This window comes from Callionymus lyra, chromosome 11, assembly GCF_982586985.1.
Source record: "Callionymus lyra chromosome 11, fCalLyr1.hap1.1, whole genome shotgun sequence".
In the NCBI taxonomy this organism is placed as follows: Eukaryota; Metazoa; Chordata; class Actinopteri; order Syngnathiformes; family Callionymidae; genus Callionymus; species Callionymus lyra.
The window spans coordinates 12,412,554-12,426,547 of NC_141828.1; the positions used below are offsets into that span (position 1 = coordinate 12,412,554).

At 34.8% G+C, this 13,994-nt stretch overlaps 1 protein-coding gene across 3 annotated transcripts in view; it reads right to left on the reverse strand.

Moving 5' to 3' along the window:
- ablim1a (actin binding LIM protein 1a) overlaps window positions 1-13,994 on the reverse strand; it is a 57,965-nt gene that overhangs the window by 2,183 nt on the left and 41,788 nt on the right. For 2 of the 3 annotated variants that reach the window (XM_087802238.1, XM_087802239.1), the window contains exons 9-22: window positions 12,166-12,210; window positions 11,673-11,750; window positions 11,416-11,574; window positions 11,226-11,270; window positions 10,187-10,222; window positions 9,998-10,127; window positions 8,756-8,875; window positions 7,088-7,192; window positions 6,899-6,946; window positions 3,912-3,997; window positions 3,720-3,843; window positions 2,623-2,684; window positions 2,492-2,552; window positions 1,980-2,405 (exon numbers count right to left, since the gene is read on the reverse strand). In XM_087802238.1, coding sequence (XP_087658364.1) covers window positions 2,254-2,405; window positions 2,492-2,552; window positions 2,623-2,684; window positions 3,720-3,843; window positions 3,912-3,997; window positions 6,899-6,946; window positions 7,088-7,192; window positions 8,756-8,875; window positions 9,998-10,127; window positions 10,187-10,222; window positions 11,226-11,270; window positions 11,416-11,574; window positions 11,673-11,750; window positions 12,166-12,210 — 1,251 coding nt within the window. In that variant the 3' untranslated portion in view covers window positions 1,980-2,253. Of the gene's footprint in view, window positions 1-124; window positions 206-1,975; window positions 2,406-2,491; window positions 2,553-2,622; window positions 2,685-3,719; window positions 3,844-3,911; window positions 3,998-6,898; window positions 6,947-7,087; window positions 7,193-8,755; window positions 8,876-9,997; window positions 10,128-10,186; window positions 10,223-11,225; window positions 11,271-11,415; window positions 11,575-11,672; window positions 11,751-12,165; window positions 12,211-13,994 lie in introns of those variants that run through there. The other variant, XM_087802240.1, reaches the window with a different exon arrangement.

A 13,994-nucleotide genomic window follows, 5' to 3' on the forward strand; every position in this document is an offset into this window, starting at 1 on the left:
GCTTGTAGATCGCTCCATGTTAAAGACACATTTGTGTAACGTCACATTTACACAAAAAAAACAAATCAACAAAAAAAAAACAATCCAGTATCAATTGCACAACATTGAAGTGGAACACTGATACCTCCAGTCTGGTTCTGTCCACATCCCTGGGCAGTTTAGCTCTCCCTCTACTGGTTATCATGAGCATTTCATAGGGATAGACCTTCAGAAGAAGAGACTCATCAGTGTTCACGTCCTTCCCGTTTTCATTTTAGACTTCACAGAACCGTACACACACAAAATTTTGGGTGAAGCTGTCAAAGTGACTGAGGGAAGGACTGGCTGGGAGGACAAGGTATGTGCGTTAGGTAAGAGTGGGTTCCGAGGGTCCGAGGGTGGAGTGCTAGTGTGTGTCTAGTCGTGCCGTTAAAAAAAACTAAAGTAAATGATCGACAATCTACTCTTGACTGTGGAACTATTTGAGTGAAATGCTCAATAATAAGCAACTAGAAGTCATTTAAAGTCCACCTGGTGCAACTCATATGCTCGACCTTGACAAGGTCAGTACTCGGCGATATGAGTTGTTTCTGAGGATGTTTTTTTTGGGACCTCACTGTATGAACGCATACAGTGTCCAGTCACGGTCCAAGCTGAGTGCAGATGAACATGGAGAAGCCAGCATGCTGAGAGTGACTGCAGCTCCTAAAGCGACATGCTAATACTCTAGCACGGCAACAAACTGACGCCTAATAAATACATCCTAGTTTTTAATATTGTATAGTTTATAGTTAAATAATATTGTTACAAGAGCTTGAAATCGAATTCATTATTTAAATGGCACTTTATATTGAGTGAATCATTAATAAACTTAAAAAAAAGAAGAAAATGGGGGCTTAGTATTAGCATTAGCTTCGGGTATCCATTAGCTACGTAGCTTGTACAATGTTAACCCGTTTTATATCTGATGTGAAAATTCAGCAAATGTTTTTTATTACAACTAGTTATATCATATTGCAGTAGCTAAAAACAATACTTATTTTGAGGCCAAATTAGCCACGCAACATGCTCAGCCCAGATGTTAGCATTTTGGGTTTTTTTCCGCAATGTTTCTTTTGGCTACGTTTCCACGTTAGCTCAAACAAGCAACAAAGCCAAGTTAGCGATATCTGCTGTTAACATGTCATTAGCAATAAAATGGTAGATAACTGTCAAGACTGCATTTTTACTTGAGCTAGTTTAGCAACGTAGCTACTTTTGAATTATAACCATCTTGGTTATCTGCAGGTCAAGTGTTAAATTACAGTTTCAATAACACGATTACATTACTACGTTTATACATTATAAATAATTAATATGGACACGTACACATCTTTAAATCTTAAGCAAAACAGAAGGCATGTTAGCCTTAAGCGACAGATATAAAGGAAAAATTAGTTTTTTGGGGGTTTATTCGCCTAAAACTACAGCAACTTGACCACTTAACCAATGTTACATAAAAAAAACAATTCATTTGCTTTGTCAAAAATAAATAAATACAGTTCTTAGAATAAGCTAATAGCTGCGCAAATGAACTTATTTTTTTTTCTTTTTTGATTTAAAATTGTATTGTTTTTTAAATTTCATTTTAATCTTTACTATTTAATTGTTTTCTACATTTGCGCAACATTCATTTATGTCAATTTTTGTTATTGTTAGCAAATGTTAAATGTTAGCAAATTACCTTAAAATGCTACATCCCTGCTACACAGTACATTATATAAAAATTACTGGATTTTTTTAAAATATTTGAAGCAGGATTTTGAATTTATTTACCAATACTTTGCTAAATATAGTTTAATTGTATCTTTTAAATCAAGATTGACAGTAAAATGGGCAGAACTCTATCCTGGGCACCAACAAAAAAACGTATTATCTCCTCGCTATCCTTCCGATCTCCACCAGCAACATTTGCACAAAGTATCAACGTTAGATCAAAAAGAAAGAAGATACTTGCTTTTGGTTCCAACATATTAGGCATAGATACTCCCCTGTCCATCCTTGCAAGTGCTGCACGGCCATCCTTAATGTGCTAAAGAATAGAACATACACACATGTAACAGAGTGGGAGGGGCTGCAGGGTCAATGGCAGTGGGCACTAACGGCAGAGGTCACGCTTTTGCATTTTGATGGAGTCGTTTGTTTTTTTTTTGATTCTGAGGTGACGTTTAGCTGGACAAACAGGACACTCTGCGATTCACCGGCAGGGCGGGTTCAACGCCCTGTGGGTGACCTTTAAAGACGAGTGATGCAAGCGTGTGGAAACGAGGGGGACGGTGTGCATTCCGGGGCTAGTTCCAAAAAACCCACGAGCAAGCGAAATTTTACAAGTGAAGGAGGCATGCCATGAGGGGAAGTAGAAGCAGGTGAGACACATACCTGGAACTCTGCAGGACGAGATGGGACAGAGAATGAGACTCACAGTTAATGGTGTCGCTGGAATCAACCTAGTGTTTCTTTGACTCAGACTCACCTCGGCCTCCGCCGCACATGTCGCTGTAGCTGTTGTACTGCGTGAAGTCTGTCGACTGAGGCTGAACGAGCAGCAGAAGAAACACATCAATCTTCAATCTTTTTTCTTACAGTATGAGAAAAAGCTCTCACTCGATGAAGGCCATTTCTTCCGTATCCGGGCAGAGAGTTGGTTTTGGTTGGCGATGGCGGATCTGAAAAAGAGTCATTTTGAAGGATCAGTGGATCAAATATAAACTAACACTCAAAAATACTACTTAAATTATGGAAGTAGATCAGTGCCATCAGATTATAGAATAGTTTGATTTTTAACATTTCATTTTTTTTTTTTTTAAACATTTTCTAATAATTAAATTAAATAATTTGTACTTGTAAATTGAATTTTTTTTAATTTAATAATTTATCACAAATTGTAATATTTTCAAAATGAACTTTTTTTTTTTACACATTGAGTTTGATATTTTTATTCGATTAATTCAAAAATATATATATTTTTAAATTCAATATTTTGTTATTTGTAGCCTTTTAAATTCAATATAAATTGTAATGGTACCAACAGAATTATTTTTTCTTCATATTTGATCAAATTGATGCTTTAAAAAAACATTTTTTAAATAACTAAATGTAATAATTTGTTGTTTGAAAGGTTGGATTTGTTTTAATTTGATAAATGAATAATCAAAAAGTACTATTTTTTAAATATAATAATCTTAATCTTTTTCATATTACATTTTTAGAGGGCTACGAATTCAAAAATATATATTGTATATTTTATTTATAATTATTGTAATAAGAATAGTTTAAAACGATTATTTCATTTTGAAAGTTCTAATTTTTAAATTAAATTATTAAAATAAATATAAATAATAATCAACCTTTTAATAAATACATTATTTATACTTTTCATCCATTCTTTTCAATTATTCAAAAAGAATAAATCAACTTTTCAAAATAGAAATTATGGAACATGGTTTTTTTTATAGCTGTGAAAATGAATGTTTTTTTACTTATTTTTTTATCAACTTACATTTTTAAACTATTTTATTTTAATTCTACATTTGCACAACATTAATTTATGTCAATTTTTCTATGTTAGCAAATTATGTTTTTTTCAATGAAATGCTTCAAAAACAACTACATTTCAATTAAACCCTTGACCCTGAGAGAATTAAAACATCTTTAATTGAATATTCTGATGGATAAACTAAGACCTTCTGAGGAGCCTCTACCTGCGTCACAGTTGCTCTGCTTGGGATCGTAGCGCTGGGCCGAGTGGCTTCGCCCGTGACGATCCCTGATCTGTTCTTTCTCCATCTCTTCCTTCAGGATCAGCTTTCCCAAACCGGACTGGATCTAAAACATCCGACGATAATCCAGTGTCACCATGAGTGTGTTTAAAGGATGTTTTGAGTCGCCAGAACCTTGTTGAGATGCTCCTCCTGCAGTTGTTTTCTTTTCAAGGCCTCCTCTTCATCCTCTTCTCGAGATCTTCTCCTCCCTTCTGAGCCTGGAGACGCCAAGAATGTTAACAACAGATACACTCGATGGAGATGTCAGTGAATCATGCTGCGAGACCACGTGACAAACACGGATAAATGACACAAATGAGAGACAGAGTTGACGGGACAGACATGAAAAGGTTTCCCAGAATATTTAGGTATCATCGGAACAGATGGATTATGGGCTTATTATTGTCTCGTAATTATTTATAAACGCACAGAGGACGAGCTACAGATAGTCAATGGTTGGCGTTTTGATATCCACAAATGAAGTATGTGAAACTTGTACTTGCACTTGTTTTAATATATTTTTTATTTGCAAAACAAAAACAGATTCGTTTTAGTATTTACGGTGGCCACGAATATATATTTTTGGATATTCTGGGGTCTGTATTAAAAAAAAGGGCCAATGTTGTGGTTACAACAACACCGCCAACAACGCCATCTACTGGCTATTACGTGAAAATATTTGTGAATCAGTTGCATTTGAAGATGGTGGTCTCACTACAAGAAGGTTGCAGGTTCGCTTCCAACTTGTGACCTTTCTGTGTGGAGTTTGTATGTTCTGCCCGTGTTGCGTGGGTTTACTCCGGGCACTCCGGTTTCCTCCCACATTCCAAAAAACATACAAAGGTTGATTGGGAACTTGGGGTAAATTGTCCATAGGTATAAGTGTGTGTGAATGGTTGTCTGTTTTTGTGTGCCCTGCGACAGACTGGCATCCTGTCCAGGGTGTCCCCTGCCTCTCGCCCAATGCAAATGGGATAGGCTCCAGTCTTCCCCGCGACCCCCATAAGGGATAAAGCGGTAGAAAATGAATGAATACGGGATAAATATGAGCGATAAATGCAATTTCATAAAAATAAACTTTAGTTTTATACATGTAATGAACATCAATGTTTCTTTTTTAAAGACCGAAAATACAAGTTGTAAATCTTGACCTTGCATTAATGGATGTCAAACCATTGGTTATTTGTAGTTCTCCCTGTCAGTATTAATGAGACAAATCCAAGCCCATAGATGGAAGACGGGGTTTGAAGTCAGCCTCAGTTACCTCTGTCCGAGTCATTTGTTGTGAGCAGTGGCGCGAGTGTGTAACCAGCAGTGAAACAGCATCGTCTGCATGTGCAAGCAAATCAAAGGCCTGAGATACCAGCAGAAGATGTGAGGAAGCTTTCGAGGAGCAGCTTGGATGGAGCGGCGGCGACAACATGCTCGACAGGAGCCGACTGTACCTAACGCAGCCACAGAGTAGAGACAATGGCCACTGTCTCCGACCGGGGCATGGGCGGCGGGGAAGGTGGCGGACCTGATGATCTCGTCGGCGGTCTTGCTCTGACGCGCTACGGCAGCTGTATCTAGGTTGGTTACCATGGGAACTGATCTATTAGCGTCATTGGTCTCATCCACATGAAGCTTCAACATCCCTCACGTTAATGATCCATATTCTAAGTTCAGGTGAAGTCAAAGAGAATATTTTCAACATCTTGTGGCATAAAAAATGTTTTTTACAAAGTTGTCTTAAATCTGTATTTTTCGGTCATTATTACCATGATTTTGCTCATGTACATTTTGAAATATTGCGTATTGTAAACTATTTAATTATTTTAAATCAAGTAACACATCATATCTGCTAAAAAAAAGGAGGTTACTTATCAATTATATCTCGTTTTTTTCTGGGTAATGTATATAATATATAATATTAAAACACTTTAATGCACTACTACGACTGTAATTCTACTTATTATAAGATAAATAATACATTTATAATAATAATATAATAATAATACATTTTATTGCTATTTTCTTCCTTTCATTTTTCATTTTTTGTTTGCTAAAAAAAGTCACGTATTTGTATTTTTTCCTTTATAAGAAAAAAATATTATTTTGTAATTCATTTGATATGTAAAAATGGAAATAAATACATTGTACAGTTGGAAAATACAGTATTTGCATTAGTACTATTTTATTTATTTATTTTTTAAAGGTTACAACAAATCCTCAGTCCCACAAACCTTTTACTTTTATCTGCTTTTAATCCTTTTTTAGGTTGGTAGGTAGAACTTTATTGATTAATAAATGTAGTTTTGTATTTAAAATGTAACATGTTACACTTATTTTAATGCTCAACATCTTAATTATATTCATACACATTTATTTATTTAGCTTAATCAATTAAAAGCAGAATATTCAATTAAATGTATAAACTAAATATGTGAAATAAGATTTTAGCACAAATTTTTTCCTTCGAAAATTCAAATATTCTTCAAATGAATAACTGAGCGTAATATTATCTTTCTTATTCCAATTATTCATAATCATCTTTTCTAAAATTCAATATAATATATAATATTGACATGTCATTAAATACAATATATTTGTGTTTATTCTTAGCCTTTTATGTATATAACAAAAAAAATACCAACAGCTTAACACTTATTTTAATGCTCAACATAGAAATATATAGAATATTAATACGAATCTATTTATTTTTAATACGTGAAAAAAAATCAGACTTCTAAATTAAATTATAAATAAAATACACATAAGTAGCATTATTTTTATTAACAAAAATAAGTTGATAGGTAATTTCCCCCTTTTTCCCTATATTAAAATGATTGTTTGCTTAGTAATAATACTAATGCTCTTTGTGTGACATTATTATTGTTATTTAAGGAAACAATAATAATTAATAATAATAATAAATCCATATATAAATACAAACCTTTACTTGTACCTCTCCATTTGACTAACGTAAATAACAGTATTGATGTTCCTCAGTGTTTCAATGACCATCACTAAAGACTAGTGACTTGTGGGATCAAGGGTCAGAGCCAGACTTCAAACAACAGTGACAGAGACAACATGGACACAGATTATCAAACACTTGACGTCACGTTAGAAGTTACCGTGTTGCTTGTAGATGGGAGGTTTCCTGTAGATGTTGCTGCCCTGATCTGAAACACACAAACGGTTAATGTGCCCCGACGTTCACTCGGCATCGAAGCTATTGGTTCATAAAAAGAAAAAAAAGCTGAGAAGAAGAAGAAGTGAATTGTTTCGGGGGGAGCAGTGACAGGGTGCGCTCCAGCTCCTACCTGGGAGGTGGAAATGTTTAGGGGTCAGAGAGAGAGGCGGGGTGACCGGCCGGCTGTCGGGCCTGAGCGGGAGAGGGGAGCTCCGGCCGCTCGGCGGGTCGGTGCCTCCAGTGAGAAGAACCAAGAACAGAATGTAAGACGGGATACTTCAGAGGAACCACAGGCTGAACGGTCGTCACACCAACACACACCGATGACAGAAGCTGGCGTCGTGTGAACGTTTGTTTTGGATTCTCTAAAAAAAAACACTAAATCCAAAAAGAAAGTTTTCAATCCCACCCCCAGAAAAACGTTATTTAAATTAAAAGTAATCTCTTTTATATTTGGGTCATATTAGGGTTAGGAAGTTTGTGTCTTAGTTTTTAAATCCCCCCAAAAGTTTTTGATGATCATGAAAAGGTCTTGAAGTCTTTTTCCAGGCGGGGGTTTCATTGTAGTGAAAATAGTTATAAATAAAATACACATAAGTAGCATTATTTTTATCCACAAAAAGAAGTTGACAGGTGCTTTAATTTACCCCTTTTTCTCTATATAAAAATTATAGTTTGCTTTGAAATAATACAAATGCTCTTTGTGTGACATTAGTGTTACTATTTGAAGTGATTTTTTATTTGTGGTTGAAAATATTTTGAAGTAACTTTTTTATTGAAAGTATTTTTTTTATTGAAGGGACAATAGTTTTGAAGTAGTTTTATTTTTTATTTTTTTTTAATCAAAGCAACGTTTTTAATTATAGCAACCTTTTTTTGTAAGACGTTTTAAGTGAGAACAGACTGTGTTTTTTTGTGAAAATAGTTTTAAAGCCTTTTTAATCGAAACAACTTTTTTTCGACTGAAAACGTTTCCTTTGATTGAAGCAACTGTTTGTATTTATGTCATTTTTAAAATTATAACAACTTAATATGTGTTTGAAAATAATAGTTTTGAGTTTTTTTTGGGTGAAAATAGTTTTGAAGTCTTTTTAATCTAAGCAACTTTTTTTGACTGAAAACATTTCCTTTGATTGAAGCAACTGTATTTATGCAAACCTCTGATGGTCGAAGCATAAGCGTCTAAAAAGGAAATCAATTTTATTTTCCATTTATTTTTCTTATTCATTTCAACATAAAACTATTCTATAACATGTTTTTGGTAGTGATGGTCTGATGAAGCTTCATGAAGCAGTGTCATTATTTTCAGAGTCCACTCGATGGCGGTCTCTGCACTATTTTCCTTTTTTTTGAACAACTGTTCAATGAAACATCACATTATTTTTAAACTGATGGCGCCACCTACTGACCTCTAAACAACATGACACTGTTTCATGAAGCTTCATCACTAGTTTTTTGTGTTTAATTAATATTTTATCCTTCTTTTTATGCTTTTCTCAAAATACCTTTGAAGTAAATTGAAGATATATATATTTAAAAACATGCCTTAAATCATATAATATTTTTTTTATAACAACTATAGTTTATTTAGCTTTGTTATACAATATCATGACATATTTTACCCTTTTTTTTAGGTTTTATTCTTTCTTTCGTGTTTCAAAATCAACAATTCATTTAATGAGTTGTGGAGGCGACAGAACTGATGATGATGATGATGATGATGACGATGAATCCACAACTTGGGGTGAGGCGTTGAGGGGGAGCAGTGGAGGGAGGTGGACACCGAGGGGGGCCTTACCTTGACTATGGGGGAGAAAGTGGTGTCTGAAAGGGGAGGTGGGACGGGAGTCACTAATTCTGGAGCCCACACTGTTACTGCACAGGGAGGAACAGAGCTTCTGCATGCCGGTTAAAGCCTCTGTCGGGGGGGTCAGGGTGAGGGGTCAGGGGTCAGGGGGGTGCGAGCAGAGGAGGTCCACGAAGGGAAGGAGGAGTAAAGTGAGAAGCAGAGGAACAAATTAAAAAGGTTGCAAATCAAAAGCAGTGATTTACAGTGAGGGACAGATGCGAGCACAACTTTTTAACATTTTTTTCAATATGACTCGAGGGTTTTCAATTGTTCAATTGAAGTCGAATTTAAATTTGGTTTAATCTGGATTGAATTTCTCTACTAAACTACTATTATTTTGATAATTAAATTATTATTTTATTTATAAGTTTGATTAGCTTTAAAGGTAATATATTTCTCTGTTGTTCTTAATCATTTTCTTTACAGATTGTATTCCTATTTCATTGTTTATAAATTAATTTTTTTCTACAAATATGTTTTTTTTTTATAACTATATGTGAACATTTATTTTAATGTTCTCACTTTTTAACAAACAAACAAAAATACAAATTAAATACAACAAAAGTTGTGATTCATTTTTGATAAAATAAATTAAATGCTGGTGGAAATATCATTATATTAATAAAAATACAATCGTCCCCAAAACCATAAAACCCAAACAACAAGCAAACCCCGGAGTGAAGACATTTTATGTTTTAAGATAAGTAAGCAAGTAAATAAGTAAGTAATAGTTATTTGTAAAGATGTTTCTAGACCAGGGTAACACAGTGCTTTAACAATCAAAAACAATAAACAGTTAAAACTATAGTTCTAAAAGTAAGAACCAGAATTTTTAAAGCTGATCCTGAAAGAAACTGGCAGCCAGTGAAGAGTTTTAAGGATCGGAGAAATGTGAGTTCTTCTACTAGAGCAGGTCAGAATTCTTGCTGCAGAGTCTTGTATTAACTTCTGTATTTACTAACATACAAAAAAAACACAACTATAGTTGTTCTTGCCAATAAAAAGAGTGAGAAAATATGTCTTTTCCTAATAAAAGAGTGAGCTCAATGTCTTTTCCTAAAATCCAAGTGTCAAAGAATAAATAAAATGAACAAACAACCCTGAAGTCATTTTGAAAGTGGAAGCTCAGCAGAGAATGGAAAGGTGTTGACAGGTGTTAGCATCGATGGAACATGAACACAAAGTCATTACCTGGCCTGTGAAAATGCTGCGGCGACCGCGATAAGGTGGGGATGTAACCATGGCGATTGTAAACGGGGGAGCCTATGGAACCCTGACTGGTCGACCTGTGGAGGATCCGTTCCCTCCTGTCGTAAGACCCCTACAGACCAAACACACGTTAGCATGACAAGTAAGACTGATGACGAAACACTGGGTTACCTCTGAGGGTGGAGTCGTTGACGTGTTTCTTAATAACTGGAGAAAAAAAAATCATTTTTTTAATGTTTAGCTTGTGCTTGTTTGACAATTAATACTGTGTACGCAATGAGTACGAGTCACCACTAGAGGGGGTATGTTTGCTTAACGTAACATGGTTATGGCAACAAAAAAGAAGCAGCGTCATGTTGTTTCGACTACTGATCGTAGGTGGCGCCATAAGTTTAACAGTTGTTCAAAAAAAAGGAAAATAGTGCGCCATCTAGTGGACTCCAAAAAGCTGATTCAGCTGATTTAAGACCCAGAAATAAGTAAGTAAGTAAGTAATATTTATTTATATAGCGCTTTTCGTGACCAGGGTCACAAAGCGCTTAAACAATCAAGACAATACTCAAAAAAGTACATACTTTGGGATACCAACAAAAAAAAAGAAACCAAAAAAGTAAATACACATTTTATTTTTTGGCAATTAATAAAGTGTACATATAAATATAAATAATAATCGAGTTACTTTAACGGTGAAACATTTTTTTTAAAATAAATGTAATAATAATCATAAACACATATGAAAATCAGGAAAATCAGTTCAACAGTTGATCAAAAAAGGGAAAATAGTTCAGAGAGCACCATCTAGTGGACTGTGAAAATAATGACACTTCTACATGAAGCTTCGTCAGAACATCACTAGTTTTCTGTCCTCCGGGTCACATTGACCCTGAGATGAGAAGGGTTAAAACTACAGAATGCTGTTACTGTTTAGCAAAAAAGTATTGACATTATAATATCAAAGTATACAAAAGTAAAAAAGTAAATGCACATTTTATTTTTAATAAATTATATACAAATATAAATAATAATAATGTTGTTTTTAACCATGAAAATGTTTTTAATTTCTTAGCAATCATATTAATAATCATACACGCATTTGAAAATGCAGGAACATAAAACTTTTTTTTTTTTTTTAAGCTATTTAAATTAATAAATAATAACATCATAACGACTACATTTATTTACGCCCAGGTCAGTCCTCAGATGATCCCACCTTGTCATCAGGCAATGGTGAACGCTCCCTCCTTGTTGTGTGCAACTGTGGCGGAGAGAAAGAAGTCAAAAATACATCAACGTAAAATGAAAGTTCTGAATGTACTGAAAAACAACATCCAGGTTTTTTCAGGAAAAGTAGTTCGTGCAGGAGCGGTGGCGTGCCGGCGTTTTTTTTTCTTTTTTTTTACCTCGCCCACACTTTCCCGTCTCTCTTCTCGCTCGTCCAGGGAGGTGGAGTACATAGGCTCATAGGTAATAAGATCGGGACGCTCAATGTCATAAATGGCTTTGACTTTGGGGATGGCAGCTAGGTCTCTGTAATCAAGGATTTCATTGTCTACTTTTGCCTAAGGAGACAAGCACACACACACACACACACACATAACAGGTAAATACTACAGGAAAAAAAACAAAAATCATGCAGTAGATTCAAGAAGCGACTTACATAGATGGTATGACCCGGTGAGCCCGGTATGCTAGAACAAGGTCTGGAATTAATACTTTCGGATGACGACCTTGTCGGCTGTAAGCAGAAGAAAAAAAAATAGTCAAAAGAAATTTAAAGCAAACAAACAGTTTTCTTACGACCTTTATTTATATTTTAATGAAAGATGACGTTCTTTTGGCTCTAATGAGGTTTATTGACATGTTGTGGTTTCCGAGCATTCATTTGCAAAAAGTCTGCAAAGTGAATGCGATCATGTTATTAAATCTTTCATGCCTTTCAACGCTAACGTTTGAATGGATGGATGGAGTCGTAGAGAGTAGAAGTCAAAGTAACCACTTTGTAAAAATGCGTCTTAATTTCATGCTACGCTTCGATGAATGGCCTGAAGAGACACCGGCGAGGGGGGCGTGTTCTTATTTTCTAAAATATATATATATGCGGTGAAACACAAAGGTTAATGCGATCTCATAGCCAATAGCGAATACAGTACCTGCCTTTCTGTTTTTTGGAGGAATAAAAGAGATGGAGGCAAAAGCTGTGGAGGAAGGGAGAGCGGGGTTCACAGGGCGTCACTCTCCAGTCGCGCGCTAACGTACGGTCGCTGAATCGTGACAATATTGCTCAAGAAACGCCTGTCGGGCTGCGATAAAGGCTGTGTTTACGTCAACCATCCATCCAAATGAGACCCGGCTGTCAAAAAAATGACTTAAAGTAACAAAGACAAGGTGATGCCAGGAGACGCCGAGAGTTTTGGGGGGTTTTAAGTAATACTTTATAAATGCTAGTAGTAGCTAAATTGCTTATTTTAGTTTTTGTAGAAGTGGTACAGATTAAATTGGATTATAATGCCATTAATGCACCAAAAGCTAATGTAGCTGAGAAGCTAACCTTAAAAGGAAGTTGCTAATGCTAACAATATCTAAAGTAAGAAAGCAGCTTAAATGCAATCATTAGACAATATAACCAAAGTTAGCAAATTCAGTACTTTTCTGACTGATTATTTCAGTCATTTTAGCATTATTTTATAGCATTAGCAAATAAACAATGTTTTGCTATGTATCATTGTGTTTAATGCTGAAGGCTATTAAGATCCATTTTTGCTCTTCTGACCTAAACTTTGTGCCGCATCTCCTCCTACAAATGTTATCCGATTTGAACTGTTCAAACTTTTATCAATTCGGCTCGTTCCCTGAATTGCGTCTATGTTATACCTTTCTTTTATTTCTCCAACTCTTTCTTCTATTCCTCTTCTTTTTTTTTTTTTTACCCCTTTTTACCCATTCACTTGAATGGGGAAATTCAATTGAACTACTTTTTCCTTCAATTTTATTCTACTTCTAGTACTAATTCTACTACTTCTACTACTACTTTTACTTCTACTACTAATTATACGAGTACTTCTACTACTAATTTTCTACTACTTATACTAATTCTTATACTCCCACTACTTCTGCTTCTAATTCTACAACTACTTCTACTACTCATTTTCTACTACTTATTCTACTTCTACTACTCCCACTAATTCTACTTCCACTACTAATTCTACTACTTCTACTACTACTTTTTCTTCTACTACTAATTATACGAGTACTTCTACTACTAATTTTCTACTACTTCTACTACTTATTCTACTTCTACTACTCCCACTACTTCTACATCCACTGCTAATTCTACTTCTTCTACTTCCACTACTAATTCTACTACTTCTACTACTACTTATTCTACTAATTCTACGACTACTTCTACTTAAACTATTAATTATTCTACTACTTATTTTCCTCCCACTAATATTTCTTCTTCTACTCCTACTTCTAATAATTATTCTAATCCTAGTTCTTATTCTACACCTACTGCTTCTCATTCTACTCCTAATACTACTACTACTTATTCTACTTCTACTATTACTTGTTCTACTTCTACTACAAATTCTACTTTTTCCTTCTTCTTCCTTTTCTTCTTCTAAACCTTTTCCACTTTATTTCAACGTTTTCACATCAGTCTTTCTTCTTTATGCCATCATTTCAACTTTTCCACACATTTTTACTTTGAATAAAAATACTTTCAAGTACTTCAATTTACAGAATTTGTAGATTCAGCATTCACACTGTATTTTCTTCTGGGAATGCACATTTATTTTCTAGTTGTAGCTTAGGTATCACCCTTACCTAACACCCTCATGTATCATACGACGTCTAAAGCGCTAACTAAGCTAACGTTCAGATGCTTGTTAGTGATGAGAAGCAGCTAATGATAGCACATTTTTTAAAGTAGCTTAAGAATTAACCATGGGAACAAATAACTAAAGACACAACATTCTTT